This window comes from Mobula hypostoma, unplaced genomic scaffold (genome assembly GCF_963921235.1).
Source record: "Mobula hypostoma unplaced genomic scaffold, sMobHyp1.1 scaffold_91, whole genome shotgun sequence".
Taxonomy (NCBI): Eukaryota; Metazoa; Chordata; class Chondrichthyes; order Myliobatiformes; family Myliobatidae; genus Mobula; species Mobula hypostoma.
This window is the reverse complement of record NW_026948190.1, coordinates 323,560-348,183: the sequence shown is the minus strand read 5'-3', so window position 1 is coordinate 348,183 and position 24,624 is coordinate 323,560. Positions and strand designations below refer to the sequence as shown.

Genomic DNA, 24,624 nt, shown 5'->3' with positions numbered 1-24,624 from the left:
TCTGCCCAGGTAAGTAGTTGAGGCTTCTTCGAGGCTAACACGAGTGGGCATAGTTTTAAGGCGCTTGGAAGTAGGTACAGGGGGGATGTCAGGGGTAAGTTTTTCAACAGAGAGTGGTGAGTGCGTGGAATGGGCTGCCGGTGACGGTGGTGGAAGCGGATAGAATAGGGTCTTTTAGATAGGTACATGGAGCTTAGAAAAGTAGAGAGTTATGCGGTAGGGAAATTCTAGGCAGTTTCTAGACTAGGTTACATGGTTGGCACAACATTGTGGGCCGAACGGCCTGTATTGTGCTGTAGATTCCTATGTTCTATGTCTAGGGTGGGGCAGCAGCATTTTATTAGGTAAGCAGATGTTGGTACTGCACATATTTGCTCCATTTCCATTTGTTTATTTATTATTGTACTTATTTGGATCACAGAAGTTCCCTTTCCTCTCCCTTAGAGTCTGACTGACTTCTTTGCTGTGTCTGTGCCTCTGTGCACTTCCCAAGGCTAGTGGCCCACAGATCCCCACAATCTATCCACTTCTGGGTGTGGCTTGAAGGCGTTGCCTAGCAACACTGGCCCTCTCCCTGCTCATGCCACATGGTGTATACGATTAGCAACTAGCAGAGGCAACTTAGGTTGGTGAGTCTCTGGATATTTTTCATGGGCATGCACGAACAAGAACCATCTTACCGTAAGCTCGGACGCAAGGCTGTGTTTGTTAATGAGGGAGAGGGCAGAGCGCACACCAGGACGCCAGCACGCAAGAGATTCAACTAAACTTTATCGATAACTCTGCTTGTACAGCATGTGAACTCCTCCAATGTGGGACTGGATTAGAAATAACACTATTAACTACAATGACACTTTGTAATTCCAAAACATAAAACTATACAAAAGGAAAGCACGGAGCTGGGGAGGACACGCCTGTTTTAATTTGTGAGGCGTGCACCGACAAGGTGGCGTAATAGTGTATGTCATTTCCATACTTTTACACATACCCATAATGCATTATGTAAACAACAGAGAATTGTTTAATCACACAATATATTTACAATAATACTCAAATACTACTGACAAGTGAATACATGACAGGTGTGGGTCAGGGGTAGGGGCAGGAGGATGGAGGGGTGTGGAAAAGGGAAGTTGAGGAGGGAGAAGTGGGATTACAGAAGGGTGTGCAAGGGGGCAGTGAGGATGGAGAGGAGTGGGAGAAGGGCAGTGAGGAGGGAGAGGTGTGGAAGGGGATGCTGTAGGGGGAAAGGGAAATGGGGGGGTGAGGAGGAAGGAGTAAGGGAGAGGGGTAGGGGAAAGTTATGTGAGAGCAGTTGTAAGGGAGAAGGGCAGAGGGGGGAGTAATGTTGTAATATTTGTTTTTTTAAATTTGATTCTTGTGCAAGTTTTTAAAAAAATGATGTTATTTTCCTGGCTGTCTGCCCTACATAAGTTTGTGAACGCATCGTGGCAGGTGGCAGCCACCTTTTTCACCCACCTCGACCCTCTCCCCATCCAAATAACCAAGAACTCCTACTGCTGCTAGTCCCTTCAACAGAAGGGCTGATTGGCCTCCCGCGGGTGGAGGGGGTGGTGGTACCGGGGACGGTAGTATGTCACTAGTCCGCCACCAGCGTCCGCCGGTGCTACAGTGGGAGTTCAGCTCCCCTCTGTGCCATCTTGCCCCTACATTTCCTCCTTTGTCAATTTGTGAAGGGGGCACGAGGGCGGACCGGCCCTTCGCCATCTTAGTGAGGGGCAATTCCGCGCGCTCAACTTCGGTGGTTGGGGGGGGAGAGCCTTCAAAGTTACATATATTAGCTAAAGTAACAACAAGAATAATCTAGGAAGCAAACTGATGAGGGAAACTGTAATAATATTCGCTGTTTGTCGTTTTTATTTTGTGTGTGAGCGCCCCTCTCGGCTGCCCTCACCAAGATGGCGCCGTCGTCTTGCGGTCTTTTAAATAAAGTGTGCTGATTCGCACCCGAGAGCGAGAGAAAGAGAGAAAACAGCTCTTCCTCCGCATTTCCGCCTTTCACTTCCGCTGTCAGCTCCACCTGGGAGGAAGCAGGTGAGAAATCCGGGGGGAATCACGGCCGGGTGCTTAGCCGGATTTTGGCCGACCTCCCCTGTGAACTTTATTGTTCCACCTGGCGGAGGGTGACCGGGACGGACGGAGCCCATGTGTCTGGCGAGAGGTTGACAACTTCCACCGTGTCGGAACCGCTTGCGTTAACGGCGCTGCAGAGAACACCCACACCCACACCCACACCCACACGCCTTGCACTTGACACCCCCGCTCTGCCTCCTCTCGCTCAGGCTACCCGAGGCCCGGGAAGTTCAGACATGGACCCCATGAAAGCACAGCAACTGGCGGCCGAGCTGGAGGTGGAGATGATGGCCGATATGTACAACAGGTTGGTCCGGGGCGGGCGGGCGGGGAGGGGAGGGGGGGGAGGAAGAGGGAGGAGAGGAGAGGGGGAGGGAGGGGGGAAACAGGGGGGAGGGGAGGGGGGAAAGAGGGGGGAGGGGGAAAGAGGGGGGAGGGGAGGGGGGAAACGGGGGAGGGAAGGGGGGAAGGGGAGGAGAAGAGAGGGGGGAGGAGAGGAGAGGGGGGAAGAGGGAGGGAGGGGAAACAGGGGGGGGGGAGGGGGAAAGAGGGTGGGAGGGGAGGGGGGAAAGAGGGGGAGGGGGGAAAGAGGGAGGGAGGGGAAACAGGGGGGGAGGGGAGGGGGAAAGAGGGTGGGAGGGGAGGGGGGAAAGAGGGGGAGGGGGGAAAGAGGGAGGGAGGGGAGGGGGGAAAGAGGGAGGGAGGGGAGGGGGAAAGAGGGAGGGGTGGGGGAAAGAGGGAGGGAGGGGAGGGGGGAAAGAGGGAGGGGTGGGGGGAAGAGGGAGGGAGGGGTGGGGGGAAGAGGGAGGGGGGAAAGAGGGAGGGGAGGGGGAAACGGGGGAGAGGAGGGGGGAAAGAGGGAGGGAGGGGGAAAGAGGGGGAGGGGAGGGGGGAAAGAGGGAGGAGAGGGGGAAGGGGGAGGGGAGGAGAGGGGGAAGGGGAGGAGAGGGGGAAGGGGGAGGAGAGGAGAGGGGGAAGGGGGAGGAGAGGAGAGGGGGGGAGGAGAGGAGAGGGGGGAAGAGGGAGGGAGGGGGAAACGGGGGGAGGGGAGGGGGGGGAAGAGGGTGGGAGGGGTGGGGGGAAGAGGGAGGGGAGGGGGGGAAGAGGGAGGGAGGAGGGGAGGGGGAAAGAGGGTGGGGAGGGGGAAAGGGGAGGGAGGGGAGGGGGAAGAGGGAGGGAAGGAAGGAAGGGGTGGGGAGAGAGGGGTAGATTGCAGGGAGCATCAGGCTGGGTTTTGCAACCCTGCTCGCATCTGGATCTAGGGACGAGCAAGTCTGCTCCCTGCTTGGGCAGGTCCCCATCTCAGCCGGTCACATCTGCCCGGCCCTGGAACTCTTGCTTCATGGCGTAAAAAAAAAGATACATTATCGATCCCAAAGGAAATTACGCTGTCATAGTAGCATTATAAGTTCACAGGTTATACAAATATCATGAGTAAGGAAGAAAGTATTTTTTAAAAAAGTTACCTTAAACAGTCTAACAGGAGGGGTCATCACTGCTCTAGCTACATTATAGAGCCTAATAGCCGGGGGTAAGAATGACGTCGCATAGCGCTCTTTGGAGCAGCACAGTTGTCTCAGCCTATTATTAAAAGTGCTCCTCTGTTCAGCCAAGGTGGCTTGCAGAGGGTGAGAAATATTGTCCAGAATCGCCAGGGTTTTCACACAGCCTCCGTTGTGTCCAGTTTGACTCCAATAACTGAGCCAGACTCTCTAATCAGTGTATTGAGCCTGTTGGCATCACCCGTGTTGACCCATTGCCCCAGCACACCACCGTATAGAGGATTGTACTGGCGACGACAGACTGGTAGAACATGTGAAGGAGAGGCCTGCATACTCCAAAGGACCTCAGTCTCCTCAGGAAGTAGAGGCGACTCTGGCCCTTCTTATACACAGCCTCTGTGTTGGTGCTTCACTCAAGTCTGTCATCCAGGTGAACCCCTGGGTACTTGTAGGTCCTCCCCACATTCATGTCCTCACCATCACTAGTAACAGGGAGCGGTGCAGGATTAGTCTTCCTGAAGTCCATCACCATCTCCTTTGTCCAACTGAAGCCGAGCTGCAGATGATTCAGCCTGCACCATCTGACAAAGTCCTCCACCAGGACCCTCCCATCCTCCCTTTATACACCCAACTATTGCTGAGTCATCAGAGAATTTCTGCAGATGACATGACTCAGTGTTGTATGTAAAGTCCAGGGTACACAGGGTAAACAGGAAGGGAGCCATTACAGTGCCCTGTGGGGCCCCTGTGTTGCTTATGGCCATGTCTGACACACAGCTCTGAAGCCAAGCAATCTGTGGTCGGCCCTGCTTGGAGCCTTTTCCGTTCTGTGTACCTGTCCAAGTGTTAAACAATGTTACTGTACCTGCCTCGGCCACTTCTTCTGCCGGCTTGTTCCGTAGACGGACCCGCCTCTGGACGAAAGGTTGTCCCTGGGTCCCAATTAAATCTCTCTTCCCCCCCCCCCCACCAGCAACCCAGGCCCTCTGGTTTTTGATTCCCCAGCCCCGGGCAGGGGGAGGAAACGGGACAGTACATGTCTGTGCCCCTCGTGTTTTTTTACACACGTCTCTCAGGACACCTGTGTGATTCACAGAATAAAGTCCCAGCCTGTCTGATCTCTCTCCAAAGGGTGACCTTGCACTCTCTCCGTAACCTCCGTGCCTCGAGTCCCGCCAACAGCCTCCTCAATCCCCCTCGGCACTCTACGCGAGGTCATTGTTACCCTCGGCCGTTAGGCTCTATAACGAGTCAGCCTATAGCCGGGAGAGTGATGACACCCCCTCCCGTTGGACTGTTCGAGATAACTTTTTAAAATATATTCTTTCTTTCTTCTAACTTTTTTTATTTCTCTGCACCTGCAGTGCTAATGTGACACCGTAACTTGCTTCGGGATCAATAAAGTATCTCATCTTCTATTTTGCGCCATTTAGCGGGGGGGGTGCCCAGGGGCGGGCAGATGAGACGAGCGGAGCTGGGGACTAGCCCAAGTCGGGAGCAGATGGGCTGAAGGGCCTGCCTCACTTCCCTGTCCCAAGGTCCAGATGCAAGTGGCGTTTTAGAGCCTGAGTCCAGCTCGGTGGCATCTGTCCTGGAGCAGGGCGACCAAAACGGAACTCAGTGGCCGGAGCTCGACCACGGCAATGTCCCCGTTGCATCTCTCTCCTCTCACCTTAGACCAGCCTCCCTAGTTCTGATTAGCCCCTAGGAGTCTGCACATTCACTCCACAATATAGCGATGTAGGACACGACCCACCCAGCCAACACACTTTTCGTCCCTCTTCCCTCCGGGAGAAGGCTCAGGAGCTTGAAGACTTGTATGGCCAGATTTGGGAACAGCTTCTTTCCAGCTGTGATACGACTGCTGAACGGATCCTGACCCGGATCTGGGCCGTACCCTCCAAATATACGGACCTGCCTCTCGGTTTTTTTGCACTACCTTACTTTCCATTTTTATATTTTCTGGTTATGATTTATAATTTAAATTTTTAATATTTAGAAACATAGAAACATAGAAAATAGGTGCAGGAGTAGGCCATTCGGCCCTTCGAGCCTGCACCGCCATTTATTATGATCATGGCTGATCATCCAACTCAGAACCCTGCACCAGCCTTCCCTCCATACCCCCTGATCCCCGTAGCCACAAGGGCCATATCTAACTCCCTCTTAAATATAGCCAATGAACTGGCCTCAACTGTTTCCTGTGGCAGAGAATTCCACAGATTCACCACTCTCTGTGTGAAGAAGTTTTTCCTAATCTCGGTCCTAAAAGGCTTCCCCTTTATCCTCAAACTGTGACCCCTCGTTCTGGACTTCCCCAACATCGGGAACAATCTTCCTGCATCTAGCCTGTCCAATCCCTTTAGGATCTTATACGTTTCAATCAGATCCCCCCTCAATCTTCTAAATTCCAACGAGTACAAGCCTAGTTCATCCAGACTTTCTTCATATGAAAGTCCTGCCATCCCAGGAATCAATCTGGTGAACCTTCTTTGTACTCCCTCTGTGGCAAAGATGTCTTTCCTCAGATTAGGGGACCAAAACTGCACACAATACTCCAGGTGTGGTCTCACCAAGGCCTTGTACAACTGCAGTAGTACCTCCCTGCTCTTGTACTCGAATCCTCTCGCTATAAATGCCAGCATACCGTTCGCCTTTTTCACCGCCTGCTGTACCTGCGTGCCCACTTTCAATGATTGGTTTTTACTATCAATTTGTAATCCAGGGAGCGGGAAGCGCAGAGTCAAATATCGCTGTGATGATTATACGTTCTAGTATCAATTGTTTGGCGACAATAAAGTATAAAATAGTGATAAAGAAGACAAAACAGCGGCTATATTTCATCAGGAGTTTGAGGAGATTTGGTTTGCCAACAAAAGCACACAAAAACGACTACAGATGTACTGTGGAGGGCATTCTGACAGGCTGCATCACCGTCTGGTACTGGGGGGTGGAGAAGCGGGGGAGAAACGACTGCATGATTTGCAGAAACTTGTAAAATTAGTCAACTCCGTCACGGGTCCCGGCCTCCGCGGGGTCCAGGACATCGTCAGGGAGCGGTGTCTTAGGAAGGCGGTGTTCGTCATTAAGGACCCCCCCCCCACCCAGGACGTGCCCTCTTCTCACTGTTACCGTCAGGAAGGAGGTACAGAAGCCTGAAGGCACACACTCAGCGATTCAGGAACAGCTTCTTCCCCTCTGACGTCCGATTCCTGCACGGACACTGAACACATGAACACAATCTCATTACTTCTTTTTATTTCTGATTTTTCGCACAACTTATTTTAACTTAGCTATTTAATAGACATGTAGATACTTAACATAGCTCACTTTTTTTCCCTCTATACCATGTATTTCATTGTACTACTGCTGTAAAATGATCACATTTCACGACCGACACCGGTGATGTTAAGCCTGATTCTGAAACTGACCTCGAGGGTTTTATACACCTCGTTTAAGGCCGCTCCCTACGCTCCAGGGGATAGGAGTCCCAGCCTGCCCGACCTCAGTCCGTAACTCAGCCCCTTGACGTCCCGAGATCATCCTCGTAAGTCTCCCTCTGTGCTCTCTCCGGCTAGGCGACATCTCTCCTACAGCCGGGCAAACACAATTATCTTCCGACCCCTGTACTCGAGTGTCCTGACTCGCCCAACGACCCCCGTCTCACCGCCCTATCTCTCCGCTCTCAGAGAACCGCATGCCCGTACCCCAAGGTCCCTTCTTTGAGGTGGGGGGGGGGGAGTCGGAGTGATTTTAAAAGTTGACATCAATATTGAAACGAGTTGATTGTCAGATACACAATCTAAAAGCTCCAGGTAAATTTTATTCATCAAAGTGCATCAGATACAACCCTGAGATTCATGTACTTGTGGGCGTTCAACTAGTGTGCAAAAGACAAGAAACTCTGCAAATACCAAAAAATATAAATAAATAAGCAATAAGTATTGGTAACGTGAGATGATGAGTCCTTGAAAATTGGTCCATCAGTTGTGAAAACACTACAATGATGGGGACAAGTGAAGTTATGTCTTTTGGTTCAAGAGCCTGATGTTTGAGAGGTAATAACTGTTCCTGAACCTGATCGTGTGGGTCCTGAGGCTCCTGTATCTCCTTCCTGATGTTTGAGGGGTTATAACTGTTCCTGAACCTGGTGGTGTGGGTCCTGAGGCTCCTGTACCTCCTTCCTGATGTTTGAGGGGTAATAACTGTTCCTGAACCTAGTGGTGTGGGTCCTGAGGCTCCTGTACCTCCTTCCTGATGATTGAGGGGTAAAAACTGTTCCTGAACCTGGTGGTGTGAGTCCTGAGGCTCCTGTACCTCCTTCCTGATGTTTGAGGGGTAATAACTGTTCCTGAACCTGGTGATTTGAGTCCTGAGGCCATCTGCACGACATTTTCCAGTCTGGGACATTGGTGATTCCATACCAGGCCATGATGCAGCCAGTCAACACAGTCTCCACTGCAGATCTATAGATGGTTGTCAGAACTAACACATTTGCCTGCGTTTATCCCTCGAGGGTCTAGTGAGATGGAGGAACTGAGGGAAATACTTGTTAGTAGGGAAGTGGTGTTAGGTAAATTGAAGGGATTAAAGGCAGATAAATCCCCAGGGCCAGATGGTCTGCATCCTAGAGTGCTTAAGGAAGTAGCCCAAGAAATAGTGGATGCATTAGTGATAATTTTTCAAAACTCGTTAGATTCTGGACTAGTTCCTGAGGATTGGAGGGTGGCTAATGTAACCCCACTTTTTAAAAAAGGAGGGAGAGAGAAACCGGGGAATTATAGGCCGGTTAGCCTAACGTCGGTGGTGGGGAAACTGCTGGAGTCAGTTATCAAGGATGTGATAACAGCACATTTGGAAAGCGGTGAAATGATCGGACAAAGTCAGCATGGATTTGTGAAAGGAAAATCATGTCTGACGAATCTCATAGAATTTTTTGAGGATGTAACTAGTAGAGTGGATAGGGGAGAACCAGTGGATGTGGTATATTTGGATTTTCAAAAGGCTTTTGACAAGGTCCCACACAGGAGATTAGTGTGCAAATTTAAAGCACACGGTATTGGGGGTAAGGTATTGATGTGGATAGAGAATTGTTTGGCAGACAGGAAGCAAAGAGTGGGAATAAACGGGACCTTTTCAGAATGGCAGGCAGTGACTAGTGGGGTACTGCAAGGCTCAGTGCTGGGACCCCAGTTGATTACAATATATATTAATGACTTGGATGAGGGAATTAAATGCAGCATCTCCAAGTTTGCGGATGACACGAAGCTGGGTGGGAGTATTAGCTGTGAGGAGGATGCTAAGAGGATGCAGGGTGACTTGGATAGGTTGGGTGAGTGGGCAAATTCATGGCAGATGCAATTTAATGTGGATAAATGTGAGGTTATCCACTTTAGTGGCAAGAACAGGAAAACAGATTATTATCTGAATGGTGGCCAATTAGGAAAAGGGGAGGTGCAACGAGACCTGGATGTCATTGTACACCAGTCATTGAAAGTGGGCATGCAGGTACAGCAGGCGGTGAAAAAGGCGAATGGTATGCTGGCAATCATAGCAAGAGGATTCGAGTACAGGAGCAGGGAGGTACTACTGCGGTTGTACAAGGCCTTGGTGAGACCACACCTGGAGTATTGTGTGCAGTTTTGGTCCCCTAATCTGAGGAAAGACATTCTTGCCATAGAGGGAGTACAAAGAAGGTTCACCAAATTGGTTCCTGGGATGGCAGGACTTTCATGTGAAGAAAGACTGGATCGACTAGGCTTATACTCGTTGGAATTTAGAAGATTGAGGGGGGGATCTTATTGAAACGTAACAAATTCTAAAGGGATTGGACGGGCTAGATGCAGGAACATTGTTCCCGATGTCGGGGAAGTCCAGAACGAGGGGTCACAGTTTAAGGATAAAGGGGAAGCCTTTTAGGACCGAGATTAGGAAAAATTTCTTCACACAGAGAGTGGTGAATCTGTGGAATTCTCTGCCACAGGAAACAGTTGAGGCCAGTTCATTGGCTATATTTAAGAGGGAGTTTGATATGGCCCTTGTGTCTAAAGGGATCAGGGGGTATGAAGGGAAGGCTGGGGTGGGGTTCTGAGTTGGATGATCAGCCATGATCATACTGAATGGCGGTGCAGGCTCGAAGGGCCGAAGGGCCTACTCCTGCACCTATTTTCTATGTTTCTATGAAACCTGGGGTCCAGGAGCCCCTTGCTTCATGGCACAGGTATCCCCCGCCATCCGAAGGTAGAGCGTTCCAGTGAAACGGTTCGTAATCCGGAATGTCTTAAAGCGAAGAAGCAATTACCATTTATTTATATGGGAAAATTTTGTGAGCGTTCGCAGACCCAAAAATAACCTACCAAATCATGCCAAATAACACATAAAACCTAAAATAACAGTAACATACAGTAAAAGCAGGAATGATATAAATACACAGCCTATATAAAGTAGAAATACTTCTCTACAACGATTGCCTGCACAGATCTCCGTAGCAAAAGTCTCACGCAAGCACTGTTGGCATAAACGCGCTCTCCAGTAACCTTTAAACTATGAAGCTGCCAAATCTACCAAATAACATGTAAAAATACACAGCCTATATAAAGTAGAAATAATGTATGCACAGTGTAGTATCACTTAGGGAATTGGGAAGACATCGAGCACACTGATGATGGTGTGTTAGGCTGAGACGTCGCAGGCTGGAGTGGTGCAGTGGCCCCCACCCTCCAGGCCGCCAACCCGATACATGCCGCGAAGAACGCAGCAGTAGCCGGGAGGCACACAGCACATCTTTAATAAAAAAAGCCGAAATAAACATGTTAATTAATTAGGTGCTGCCGACACATAATTGTCGGCCCAGATCAGAGGCGATGCAATCGGAAATCGTCTCTGATCTGGGCCGACAATTACGTGTCAGCGGCACCTAGTTAATTAGCTTGCTTATTTCGGCTTTTTTCTTAAAGATGTGCTGTGTGCCTCCCGGCTACTGTCGCATTCTCCGCGAATCGGTACGGTATCTGTCCGGGGCCCGGGGGTTGGGGTGGTGGGACACGGGGGTGTCATCTCATCGTCGATCAGGGCAGGCAGCTCATCTTCTCCTTTGACTGCCCGCCTCGATGTCGAAGGTCGAGGTTCGTCGTCTGCTGTGGCTGATGTGGAAGGCTTGCTTGACTGCTGAGCCTCGCGCAGTTTTATATCACACAGTTCTTTGTAAGGACTCAAAACGTCCTGCAAATATCCCCTAAACTGACGTACCCTTTCAAAATTAAAGTCGTACTTTACCATTGCAGCGAAAATCTCACGCAGTTGCTTCACGTTCAGTTCGCTACTGCGTTCGGTTTCGATTGTTATCCTTTCCTCTTCCAATTGCATCAGCTCTTCATCTATCAGCTCTTGGTCATGGGACGCCAAAACCTCTTCAACATCATCTTCGTCAGCTTCCACAAGCCAAACTCACTTTGTCCTTACTTCATTCACCACGATTGAAACGCTTAATTATGTCTAGTTTTACACTAAGTGTAACACCCTTACGAGCTCTTTCAGGCTTTTCCAATACCTCAGAACTCATCTTGCTAATTGTAGCTCACAGGCATGTGTTTAAGCAATGCTGTTCCGGATGCTGGGGAGAGCGGCTGCTCGGGGCGCGCGCTGCCTTTTATCGTGCACTGATTTTTTATTGCGCGCTGCCTTTCTTTGTAACAGTGAAAACACCCTCAGAAAGCGAAAACAGGGTACTAATGTAGGTCTTTCGTAACAGTGAGGTTTCGTAAAGCGAACGTTCGAAAAGCGGGGGACACCTGTATCAGCTCGTAGCTTTTAAAAACAAAATGGGGCTCGGGAGCCCCGGCTCAAAACCTTTCCCATCCATGGCCCTGTCTGGGTGCATTTTAAATGTGGGGAAGATTTCCTGGGGGTGTTTATTTTACTGATTCGGAGATCCTGCGTGCAGCTGACCCATCCGGCCCTACAAAGCTCGCAGCCCCAGCACGCTCCCACCCCCGACAGCCCCGTTTTAACCCTAACCTCATCACGGGACGGTTTATTGAATCGAATTGACTTTATTACTGACATCCTTCGTATACATGAGGAGTGAAAATCTTTGTGTTATGTCTCTGTCTAAATGTGCAATTTATAGTAAATATTGTGCACAACAGGACAGTCAACATAACATAGAAATACAGTTGTATCAGCATGAGTTAATGAGTCTGATGGCCCGGTGGAAGAAGCTGTCCCGGAGCCTGCTGGTCCTGGCTTTTATGCTGCAGTACCGTTTCCCGGATGGTAGTAGCTGGAACAGTTTGTGGTTGGGGTGACTCAGGTCCCCAATGATCCTTCAGGCCCTTTTTACACACCTGTCTCTGTAAATGTCCTGAATAGTGGGAAGTTCACATCTACAGATGCACCGGGCTGTCCACACCACTCTCTGCAGGTTCCTGCGTTTGAGGGAAGTACAGTTCCCATACCAGGCAGTGATGCAGCCAGTCAGGATGCTCTCAATTGTGCCCCTGCAGAAAGTCCTTAGGATTTGGGGGCTCATGCCAAACTTCTTCAACCGTCTGAGGTGAAAGAGTCGCTGTTGTGCCTTCTTCACCACAGACGGTGTGTACAGACCATGTGAGATCCTCGGTGATGTTTATACCGAGGAACTTAAAGCTGTTCACTCTCTCAACCCCAGATCCATTGATGTCAATAGGGGTTAGCCTGTCTCCATTCCTCCTGTCGTCCACAACCAGCTCGTTTGTCTTTGCGACATTGTGGGAGAGGTTGTTCTCTTCGCATCACTGTGTCAGGGTGATGACTTCTTCCCTGTAGGCCGCCTCGTTATTGTTTGAGATTAGGCCAGTCAGTGTAGTGTCATCAGCAAATTTAATTGGCAGATCAGAGCTGTGGGTGGCGACACAGCCATGGGTGTCCAGGGGGTAAAGGAGGGCCAATTAGCCTACGTGGGGGGGGGGGAATCGTAATGCCTGGGGAGAGCCCGCGCGATCCGCGGGGAGGACGGGCAGGGAGCCAGAGTCGGACTCTGAACTCCGGCGCCCCGGAGCTGCGTTAGCGTCAGGCGACCCACTGCGCTTGAGAAGAGGGCGTCTGCTCGATGTTACAAACACAATGACGGGCGCACGGATACAGTCAATTCAACACCATAGCTCAGGATCGGGCCCGTTGGCCTGTCTAGTCCGGGTCGAGCCATTTAAAACAGCCTCCTCCCACCCGGGTACCCGTCCGAACTTCTCCCCAACGTTGAAATCGAGTTCGTGTCCGCCGCCTCCGTTGGCAGCTCGTTTGCCCACTCTCACCACCCTCCGAGGGAAGAATTTCCCCTCATGTTCCCCTTCAACGTTTCACCTTTCACCCTTAACCTGTAAACTTAAATTCGCCGGACCAGTAACCGCACCATATGGTTTTTCACTTTATCGTTTTCACCGGTTTACTTCTTCGAGCTCAGCCGGCGAGAAGCTCGGAGCCAAACATCAAAGAGACAGAATTTCTCTCTCTCTCTCTCTCTCTCTCTCTGGTGGCTCACGACGAGCTTCTGTCTAACATTCAGAAACACTACAATTTATAGGGCTATCGATACAAAGAGCAATCGGTTCAACAGATATTGCAGCCAAGTCCATCGGAGCAAAACTTAATTACTTAGGTAAGAGAGTCCACTAAATCTGAGCTTTGATTAAGAAAGGAATGTTCTGTCCAGCCTTTATCAGTTACTCCCTTTTGTTAGGGACAAGGGAGGGAGCTTAATTTAGTGGTGCGAAACAGTAAGGAATGGTGTGTGAATCCAGCCCCCCATACTGTTCTCAAGGGACAGCGCTGAGTCGTTAATCTAAACAAGCTGAAGGCAGGTTCAATGGCGAAGGACAACCTCTGCACACTATCCAAAGCAAAGCGCACACAAGCTGGCACTTAATTTTAACCCATTAGAGTCTAAGAATCATTTCTTACATCCCCAATATCCTTAAAACTCTACCAAACCCACGACCTCTGGTTCTGGTCTTGCCTGACCTCAGTGGAAAAAGCCTGCTTGCATTTACCCTGTCTGCATGTCTACATTCCTCTACCAAATCCACCCCCCCCACCAATTCTCCTACGCTCCAAAGAATAAAGTCCCAGCCGATTCAACGTTTCCCCATGACTCAGATCCTCAAGGACCGGCAACATGCCTGTAAATTTTCCCTGCACTCTTTCAGTCTTATTTACATCTTTCCCGGAGGTCGGCGACTGTAAACTGCTGTCAGTACTCTGAATCGGGCCTCACTGGCGTCTTCTACAACCTCAGCATAACGTCCCGTCTCCTGTACTCAATACTTCGATTTGTGAAGGCCAGTGTGCTGAAATCTTTCTTTCCGACCCTGTCTCACCATGACACCACTTTCAAGGAATTACAGATCTGTATCAAATCTCCCCTCATTTTCCTATGCTCTAGAGAATACACTACCCACCTCTACAATCTTTCCTTGTAACCCGGGTACCTCCAGACCCACCAACGTCCTTGTAATTTTTCTCTGCACTCTATCAACCTTTCCTGGAGGTCGGTGATCGAAAACTGCACACAATACTCCGAATTAGGGCCTCACCATTGTCTTAAAACAGTTTCAATATAACATCCCATCTCCTGGACCTTTTGATTTGTGAAGGTCAATGTGCCAGAAGCTTTCTTTACGACCCTGTCTACCTGTGACACCACTTTCAATGAGTTATGGACGTGTATTCCCAGATCCCTCTGTTCTACCACACTCCTCAGTGCCCCACCGTTCACTGTGTCTGACCTACCCTGGTTGGTCCTACCAAAGTGCAGCTCCTCGCACTTGTCTGCATTGAATCCCATCTGCCGTTTTCTCAATCCATGTTTTCCCGCTGGTCCAGGTCCCACTGCAAAGGTTTGATCGCCTTCCTCGCTGTCCACGACTCCCCCAATCTTGGTGTCACCCGCAAATCTGCCGACCCAGTTCACCGCGTTATCACCCAGATCGTCAATCTAGATGACAAACAACAATGGACCCAGCTCCGATCCCCACGGCTCTCCACTGGTCACAGGCCGCCAGTCAGAGAGGCAGCCCTCTCCCACCCGTCTCTGGCTTCTCCCGCAAAGCCAATGTCCAGTCCATCGTGAGCCACCTTCTAAATGTTGGTGTCACCGTGGAGAGATGGGCTAGTGGGGTGGAGACACGTATCTACCAAGAGGAGGTGCAAGACACTCCTTCCCTCCACAGGTCGCCTTTGGGCAAGGTGGGGCACCTGCTCAGCCCCCCCGATCAGGGTCACGTGAGGAAATAACTGATTAACAAAGCTAAACAATAGATCAATAATAAGAAGGAAAAATAAAATGTTAGAATTATTTTTTCTGGAAAAAAGAAAGGAGGAGAAAAGAACCCCTACTAACTAAAACAAAAAAAAACCCTACTAACAAAGAAAAACGGGAAAAAAACTATTGGGAGCACAACCCCAGATCTATACATCAATCCGCCAACTCAAATCCATTTAAACGAGAATCAGAAGGGAACCATCTTAATTAACTCAAATCAAATGATAGTAATGAGCAAAAGAGCCCCACCTTTTCTCAAAGTCAAATCGAGGATCAAAAGTTCGACTTCTGATTTGCTCCAAACTAAGACATAACATCTCCTGAGAGAACCATTGTATCAAAGTGGGAGCAGAGGCATCTTTCCATCTCAATAAAATAGCCCTTCTGGCCAGTAATGTGACGAATGCAGTTGCATGCGTCGAGTCACTCGGGTCACGTGTCTTGGCCCCCCCCCCCGTCCCGCTGTTCGGGGTCTGACCAACACCCGAGCCTCCTGGCCGCGTCGGCGTGCTCTTACGCATTGAGTTTCTGCCAGGCGATCGGCAGATCTGACAGTCGGGTCGTGCAAAGGGCCTCAGCGCGTGTACTCAGCTGGGGTGTCTGAACCTTTTTGCACGGCCCTGTGGAAACTTGATCGATTTTGCTCCGCACGGCTGCCGGCAAAAAGAACAAGCCAACACAAATTTGGCGACGTGCGGGTGATGATAAACCTGACTCTGATGTGCGTCTCTGTCGCGGGAATGAGGGGATTGGTTCGGATTGGTAGCGTCTGCAGATTTTCTGGGGGGGGGGTTTTATTATTAATTTTTTATAGCAACACCAACAAATTAGATTCAATACAACCAATTGCCAATTACATTTTGACTGTTTAACCCAGCCACCCCGCAACCTTCACCACCATCCCCTCTCTCCCCCCCCAACACATCCCTCTCCCCTCCAACCGAATAGTAGTACATACACAGACAAAGCATTCCTATTTTAACAAAAGATCTTTTAAGTTAGATATCAAATTTGTCCACATTAAGACTGTTTGGGTGTTGATCATTTACTCTTGCTGATGAAAGTTCCAGGTCCACAAATCTCCGAAGCCAGTGAGTATTTGAAATATCACGGGGAGGTTTCCAACGCTGGACTGCAATCTTAGCTGCAGTCAGCCCTGCCAGCCAGATTATTATGTGTTTTTTTCCGTGAGGGAAAGGTGGGAAGATATACAGCAGGGTCCATTGGTAATTGTACCCCTGTTAGTTCTGTGAGGGTACTGATAACCTTCCCCCACAAACCAAAAACCCCTGGACATTCCCATACAACATGTCTAAAAGAGCCAACTGTTCCGTGGGGGCAAAATGAGCAATGTGGGTCAGGAACCAGTCCCATTTGAGATTTTCTGGTGTTCAACGCTAACTTATTTCCTCTTGTTATCCGCGTGCTGGCTTCCTACGTTTTTGTGGGGGGATCGTCCCTGCTACCGTGTTCCCGATCGCTTGCCGTTCGTAGCTACTACGAGGGGGCATAATGATTGGAAGAAAGTATAACGGGGCAAGTTCTTCACACAGAGGGGTCATCATCACAGCTTGTCACACTAGACAGCCAGCCACTCTAGTGCTGTCTGGTTAGTCAGAGTCATACTTTATTGACCCCGGGGGAAATTGGTTTTCGTTACAGTTGCACCATAAATAATTAAATAGCAATAAAACCATAAATAATTAAATAGTAATATGTAAATTATGCCAGGAAATAAGTCCAGGACCAGCCTATTGGCTCAGGGTGTCTGACCCTCCAAGGGAGGAGTTGTAAAGTTTGATGGCCACAGGCAGGAATGACTTCCTATGACGCTCTGTGTTGCATCTCGGTGGAATGAGTCTCTGGCTGAATGTACTCCTGTGCCCACCCAGTACATTATGTAGTGGATGGGAGACATTGTCCAAGATGGCATACAACTTGGACAGCATCCTCTTTTCAGACACCACCGTCAGAGAGTCCAGTTCCATCCCCACAACATCACTGGCCTTACGAATGAGTTTGTTGATTCTGTTGGTGTCTGCCACCCTCAGCCTGCTGCCCCTGCACACAACAGCAAACACGATAGCACTGGCCACCACAGACTCGTAGAACATCCTCAGCATCGTCCGGCAGATGTTAAAGGACCTCAGTCTCCTCAGGAAATAAACCCCCCACTTCACCATATTGTCTCCCGTCCGACAATCTCCCGCTCTCGCTCTGTTGAGAGTGTACCACTTCCGTCCGTTAAGCAGTTCCCCGTCTGGTTACATTTGTGTGGGGTCTTGCACTGTATTGTTTGGTGGGGCTCTGGCTTCTGTTTGTTGTCAGAGGTCAATCCGGTATGTTTGAGGGGGATGTTTCCTCCACTGTAGCAAAGCTTTTCCTCGATTTTAGGCGGTTGGAAACTGGCACATGATGATGTAGTGGGTGCCGTGGATCCCAGTTCTGTTTACCGTTTTCAATTTTTGTTGTAGTGCGTCTTCGGATCTCTGGGGGAGCGATGCCTGCGTCTGTAAATGATGTAAGTGGGTGTGGGGCGCAGTGTGCCCGTGATTATTTGGCAGGGCTCGTTAAGCAACGGGTCTATTTTCTTCGCATGGGCTGATCTGCTCCACACGGGTGCACAGTATTCTGCAGAGTGCTAGGGCAGTTGATCCAAGTGTGTGAGCGTTAGCTCCCCATTGCGTGCCTGCTAACTTTTTCAAGGGAGAATTGCGGGAGCCGGCTTTCCCTCGGGAGTTTCTTGGATGTGGGCGGCAAATGAGAGCGTCCTGTCCAGTGTCACGCCCAGGTAGATTGGAGTTGGACGGTGTTCGAGCTCCTTCCCACACCAGGAGACCTGGAGTTTCCGAGCTGCTTCTCGATTCCTCGGGGGGGGAATGCACACACCTGAGTTGTTGACGGCTTTGGGTTCAGAGACCATTTTTCAGAACACTGCCTCATTGCTTCGAGGGCTGCTGTAAGTCGCACTTCGACTTCTTGGAAGGAGTTAGCTTGTATTGCACGCCCTGCGTGGGCAGTGGTAAAACCAGATACTTTAGCGACATTTAAGTAAGTCATAGATGGTTACTTGGACGAGGCTTCAGAAAGAACTGGTGAGGCCTCCCTTGCAGGCCTGTGAGCTGTTTTTTTTTTGGGGGGGGGGGAAGGCCTCATCTAAGAAAGGAAGCCCTGTCCGCCAGAGAAAGCAGGATCTCCCAGTGGCCACACATTTTAACTCCACATCCCATTCCCATTCTGACATGTCTATCCACGGCCTCCTCTACTGTAAAGATGAAGCCACACTCAGGTTGGAGGAACAACACCTTATATTCCGTCTGGGTAGCCTCCAACCTGATGGCATGAACATTGACTTCTCAATCTTCTGCTAATGCCCCACCTCCCCCTCATACCCCATCCGTTATTTATTTATATACACACGATGTTTTTCTCTCTCTCCTTTTTCTCCCTCTGTCCCTCTCACTATACCCGTTGCCCATCCTCTGTTCCCCCCTCCCCCTTTTCTTTCTTCCCGGACCTCCTGTCCCATGTTCCTCTCGTATCCCCTTTTGCCTATCACCTGTCCAGCTCTTGGCTCCATCCCTCCCCCTCCTGTCTTCTCCTATCATTTTGGATCTCCCCCTCCCCCTCCAACTTTCAAATCCCTTCCTCACTCTTCCTTCAGTTAGTCCTGACGAAGGGTCTCGGCCTGAAACGTCGACTGTACCTCTTCCTAGAGATGCTGCCTGGCCTGCTGTGTTCACCAGCAACTTTTATGCGTGTTGCTTGTAAGAAAGGATGTGCCGACATTGGAGAGGGTGGCGAAGATGATTCTGGGAGGGGAAAGGCTTGTCAGACGAGGAGCGTTCGATGCCTCTGGGCCTGTAAGGCGACGAGGGGTGGCCTGGCTGAGGCCTGTCGAACGCCGAAAGTCCTCGAGAGAGAGAGAGAGAGGGCGGACATGGAGGATGGGGCCAGGGGACGCAGCCTCAGAGCGGGGGGGGGGGGGCATCCTTTTGGAACGGAGATGAGGAGGAATTTATCGAGCTAGAGGGTGATGAATCTGCGGAACTCGTTGCCACAGGCGGCTGTGGAGGCCAAGTCTTTGAGTATATTTAAGGCAGGGGATGATAGATTCTTGATTGGACAGGACACGCAGGGATACGGGGAGCGGGCAGGAGATTGGGGCTGAGAGGAAAATGGATCAGCCATGATGAAGTGGCAGAGCAGTCTCAGTGGGATAATTGGCCCAATTCTGCTCCTGTATCTTGTGGGTCACGGTAGGGAGGGGGGAGGGAGCGGGGAGCACCAGAGAGACCTTCTGTATTGATCAGTAGGCCAGTTATTTGGAATTGGGTGACCTCGCCTGCTGTTTTAGGGCTGGGTGTGTCTGCACCCACCCCCCCCACCCCCGTTACTCCTTCCCTGCCCCCGTCCCACACCCCCTCCCGCCGCACCCCGCCCTCGCCGTTCCCAACATCCTTTGCTCCTGCCAGATTTACAAACTCGCTGTCTGCTCCGCGTTATCTATCTGTCTTGTTGCTGATAACGTGGTCACTGAGTATATATTGTTGGTTTGTAAAACATTTAAACTACAAAGTTCAGGATCAGGGTTATCGTCACCGGTATATGTCATGAAGTATGTCGGGTAGAGCAGGGGTCCCCAACCCTTCTCTGCACTGCAGACCGGTTTAATATTGACAATATTCTTGCGGACTGGCCGACTGGGGGGGGTGGTGGGTGTTCATGTAGGGTTAAACTCACCTCAACATGTCTTTTACAGTTCGGGTTGCCGACTTCCTCACTCCCAAATAAGGGACAAAAGTAGCAGTCAAATCCCGGGACACTTTACCCCGGGAAAGTCTACCATGACCATGAAGCCTTGCGCGGGCACCTGTGTGTACATGCGTGACTGCGTATGTGATGTGCGCATGTGTGTACATGCCAATTTTTTCCCCCCATAAATCGGTTTTGCCTTCATCTTCCGGACCACACTATACATACATTATTTCTACTTTATATAGGCTGTGTATTTATCGTATCATTCCTGCTACTACTATATGTTAGTGTTAATTATTTTTGGTTTTATGTGTTATTTGGCAGGTTATTTTTTGGGTCTGGGAACGCTCAAATTTTTTTCCCATGTAAATTAATGGTAATTGCTTCTTCGCTTTACACTATTTCGGCCCGAAAGGTTTCATAGGAACGCTCTACCTTAGTGGGGGAAATACGGGACAAGGGCGGTCCCGTATGGGACAAACCAATTTAGTCCAGTATACGGGATGTCCCAGCTACTACGGGACAGTTGGCAACCCTGTGTTCAAGTTGAACAGTGCGTGACAGGGAATGAGGAAAGGTGCAGCTGACTGGTATCATTCCCTCGCGGCCCGGTAGCACGTGCTTTGCGGCCCCGTACTGGTGGTTGGGGGCCGCTGCTGTCGTCCAGCTGCAACATTTTTGCCCATTCTTCCAATTTGTCCGAGTCCTGTTGCGATCGCATTGCTTCCTCAGCACTATCTACCCCCTCCACCTATCGCCGTATCATCTGCAGACTTTGCCACGCAGCTGTCGATTCCATTATCTACTGTAAATCATTGACAAGCAATGAGAAAAGTAGCGGTCCCAATACTGACCCCCGAGGTACACCACAAGTCAACCATTGGTTTATTCCCACTGGCTGCCTCCTGCCTGTCAGCCACTCCTCTGCCCATTTCCCTGACTAGGCTCGAGCACAAGCCGCTCTACAAGGCCACCTCGTAGGCATTCAGCAAAATTTCCCCCTCTTGTGATCCGACACCAACCTGATTTTCCCGATTGAAGTCCCCCACTACAATTGTGTCATCGCCCTTACTACGAAGGGAAAGGCTTCGGGAGTAAACCCTGAGGACAAATCCGGAGCTGGATTCCCTAAGGCAGTCCGACGTTGCTTTCAACCTCGTTCTGGCAACTCCTGCAACGACACCGGTGCCAAGCTGTATCGGCCCTAGTGCCCTTCCCTTGGACAACATCGGTGGCGTGGAGAGGGGAGTCTTGCAGCATGGGCAAATGCTGGTCTTCCATACAACCCTGTCCAGGCCTGCGCCCTGGAAACCTTCCAAGGTGCAAATTCATGGTCTTGTGAGACTAACGGATGCCACCGTGTCATGAAATTTGTTAACTTAGCAGCAGCAGCAGGGCAATGAAATACTTGATAATATAGAAATAACTAAATATATAAATTGAAGTAAATATTATTAAATTTCTTTCCGTATGCCATCAGTCTTATAAACACTTGAATTTTAGTCTATTATAAACCAAGTCCACCTGTACACACACAGGTATACCTCATTGTATATAGTTCACGATTATTTGCACTATTGTTTTGTTTGCTTTTTGATTCTGTACAGCGAGAGCTCAGGGAAACCGGCATTAACTTCCCCGTATGCGTCCACGTAAATAAAGGATTCTGACTCTGATTCTGAAATAGTTAAATTAAGAACAGTGCAAAAATAGAAATAATATATTTCAGCTAAAAAGACTTTCGTTAGACCCCACTTGGAGTACTGTGCTCAGTTCTGGTCACCTCAATACAGGAGGAATGTGGATACTGTAGAGAGAGTGCAGAGGAGATTTACAAGGATGTGGCCTGGATTGGGGAGCATGTCTTATGAGAATAGGTTGAGTGAACTCGGTCTTTTCTCCTTGGAGTGATGGAGGATAAGAGGTGACCTGATACAGATGTATAAGATGATGAGAGGCATTGATCGTGTGGATAGTCAGAGGCTTTTTCCCAGGGCTGAAATGGCTAACATGAGGGGGCACAGTTTTAAGGTGCTTGGAAGTAGGTACAGGGGAGATGTCAGGGGTAAGTTTTTCACACAGAGAGTGGTGAGTACATGGAATGGGCTGCCGGCGACAGTGGTGGAGGTGGATACAATAGGGTATTTTAAGAGACTCGTAGATAGGTACATGGAGCTTAGTAAAATAGAGGGCTGTGCGGTGGGGAAATTCTAGACCGTTTCTAGAGTAGGCTACATGGTTGGCACAACATTGGGCCTGTAATGTGCTGTATGGTCTATGTTCTAAATTTAATACCCTGGTTTAAGACCATGCTTAATTTACTAATACAGTTGTTCGGTTGGGTATTTTATTTTGTGCAGATTTTCTCAAAATGCAATAATAGTTCCTTTAATTACATTATAGAATCAAGTATTTTATTTCATTTTTGCTGGTTAAAATAAGAATTCAGTTGATTAAGTTGGGCTTGTTGAATTAGCCCATAGCCAGAGAATATCTTGTTCAGATTCTTTGAGAGAGAGCTCAGGAACGTTCTAGAGAGAAAGGGTCAGCCATTTTTGAGAGAGCTCAGGATGGAAAAAGGAGAAAGGCGGAGGAAAGAAACGGACAGCAAATCTAGCGAGAGAACTGGTGAAAGGTTCAGGAGAATAAATTTGGAAGGTCAGAAAATCCTCATGCAGACTTCGGGCTCTCAGAGATTGTGCGGATAACTTTGAGTTAGCTCGGTAGCACACAGCCTGGGAGAAAGTTCAACGCCGGGACTCAGGGGAGTGGGTTATGGAGAGAGAGAGAGAGGCCAGGCAAGTTTGGACTTTTATTCCCTGGAGTGAAGGGGGTGACCTTGTGGAGGTGTGTAAAACCCCGAGGCGTGCAGTTAGAGTGCGTGAGCAGTCTTTCCCCCCCCTCCAGAGGGGACAGGTTCAAGGTGGGAGGGGAGAAGTTGACCAGGAATCTGAGGGGCAACTTCTCTGGCCAGGGGGAGGCCCGCAGATGGAGGGAGTGGTTGAGGCAGGTCCAGAATCAACAATTAATACACATTTGGACAGGTGCGTGGCCAGGAAACGCTGAGATACAGGACAGAGATGGTTCAAGAAAGCAGGGACAAGGTTGGCCAAAGGGCCTGTGACCTCTCGCCTTAAACACTTTGCCCTCTATTTTTTTAAACTCTCCAACCTAACGGTGGGGGGTGGTGTTGGGGGAGATGGTGGCCGTCCATTTTATCCACACCTCTCGTCAACCTCAGTTAGCTCAACCTGTCAGCCTCCTTCGCTGAGGGGAAAACATTCCCACAGCCCCCACCCTGCCTCTCCTTGTAACTCAACATTTGATTACTGATTTAATTGGTGGGAGTGAGTGGGAAGGGGTGGGGTCTATTGGGAGTGCGGACGGTGGGAGTGAATGGGAAGGGGTGGGGTCTATTGGGAGTGCGGACGGTGGGAGTGAATGGGAAGGGGTGGGGTCTATTGGGAGTGCGGACGGTGGGAGTGAATGGGAAGGGGTGGGGTCTATTGGGAGTGAATGGGAAGGGGTGGGGTCTATTGGGAGTGAATGGGAAGGAGTGGCGTCTATTGGGAGTGCGGACGGTGGGAGTGAACGGGAAGGGGTGGGGTCCCATTGGGAGTAAATAGGAAGAGATGGGGTCCCATTGGGAGTGAGCGGGAAGGGGTGGGGTCCCATTGGGAGTAAATGGGAAGAGGTGGGGTCCCATTGGGAGTGAATTTGAAGGGGTGGGGTCTATTGGGAGTGAACGGGAAGGGGTGGGGTCTATTGGGAGTGTGGATGGTGGGAGTGAATGTGAAGGGGTGGGGTCTATTGGGAATGCGGACGGTGGGAGTGAATGGGAAGGGAATGGGGTCTATTGGGAGTGAACGGGAAGGGGTGGGGTCCCATTGGGAGTAAATAGGAAGAGATGGGGTCCCATTGGGAGTGAATGGGAAGGGGTGGGGTCTATTGGGAGTGCGGACGGTGGGAGTGAATGGGAAGGGGTGGGGTCCCGTTGGATAGGAATGGGTGGGGTCTAGTGGGAGTGAGCGGGAAGGGGTGGCGTCCCATTGGGAGTAAATGGGAAGAGGTGGGGTCCCATTGGGAGTGAATTTGAAGGGGTGGGGTCCCTTTGGGTGTGCGGACGGACATCGGTGGAGACAGAGTTAGGCCCTGGGGACAGGGATGTATTCTGATCTGATTTGGTGACTGAGCTATGGGAGCCTCTTCTCTCTTCCACCCCCAGGATGACGCAGGCCTGCCACCGGAAGTGCGTGCCCCCCCACTACAAGGAGCCCGAGCTCTCCAAGGGCGAGTCTGTCTGCCTGGACCGCTGTGTGGCCAAGTACCTGGACGTCCACGAGCGACTGGGCCGCAAGCTGACCGAGCTCTCCGTGCAGGACGAGGAGCTGATGCGCAGGATGCAGCAGGGGTCCATTGGACAATGAGGCGGCCGTCCTCGGGGAGGGGGGAGGTGATCTGACGCTGGGATTCCACTCCACGCACCTGCCTCTTGACCCCCCTCCCAGAAAGACTCCTACCTGATGTGACGTCTGCTCTCATCAAGATGGCTGCTTCCTGCTCCTCTTGTCTGCTTGACATGGCGGCTGACCTCAACAAGATGGCTGCCAGCCAAGGTAGAGGGCAACAGGTGAGGGATGGGGCAGTTGGGGAGGCTGTGTGGGGTGGCAGTGAGGTTCCTGGGCGTCGGAGGGTGAGGGCAGAAAGGGGTGGGGACCCAGTTGGGAGGATCGTTGGCGGGAGTGTGTCCTCCGCATCACACCAACGTCGTGACGTCTCCGGGACTGCTGGACGTCATGCAGATTTTTTTATATATATATTGGAGACGTTTTAAACCGAGAACTCTCGCCCTTCCCAGCAACGTTTTCCTACGACGAGACGAGAGGCAACGATCAACCCGCAGGTTTCGAGCGAGGCATTGTTCCGCCATGCAGCTTTTGACTTGTGAAAAATAATAAAACAGGTTTTTTTTAA

The 24,624-nt window shown here is 50.4% G+C and overlaps 2 protein-coding genes across 4 annotated transcripts in view; one reads left to right on the top strand and one right to left on the bottom strand.

The window, feature by feature from the left end:
* LOC134341733 (uncharacterized) overlaps nt 1-4,574 on the bottom strand; it is a 26,571-nt gene extending 21,997 nt beyond the window's left edge. Inside the window, exon 1 of one of the 2 annotated variants that reach the window (XM_063039634.1) lies at nt 3,561-4,574. In XM_063039634.1, coding sequence (XP_062895704.1) covers nt 3,561-3,587 — 27 coding nt within the window. In that variant the 5' untranslated portion in view covers nt 3,588-4,574. The remainder of the gene's footprint in view (nt 1-3,560) is intronic. The other variant, XM_063039635.1, reaches the window with a different exon arrangement.
* timm10 (translocase of inner mitochondrial membrane 10 homolog (yeast)) lies at nt 1,898-24,624 on the top strand. Of its 2 annotated transcripts, XM_063039637.1 has the most exons (3): nt 1,898-2,055; nt 2,304-2,401; nt 23,876-24,624. In XM_063039637.1, exons 2-3 carry the CDS (start codon nt 2,331-2,333, stop codon nt 24,075-24,077), a joined length of 273 nt encoding a protein of 90 aa, XP_062895707.1. In that variant the 5' UTR covers nt 1,898-2,055; nt 2,304-2,330; the 3' UTR covers nt 24,078-24,624. The 2 variants fall into 2 exon arrangements, with proteins under 2 accessions (XP_062895707.1, XP_062895708.1); XM_063039638.1 differs by having other exon boundaries at nt 1,964-2,401.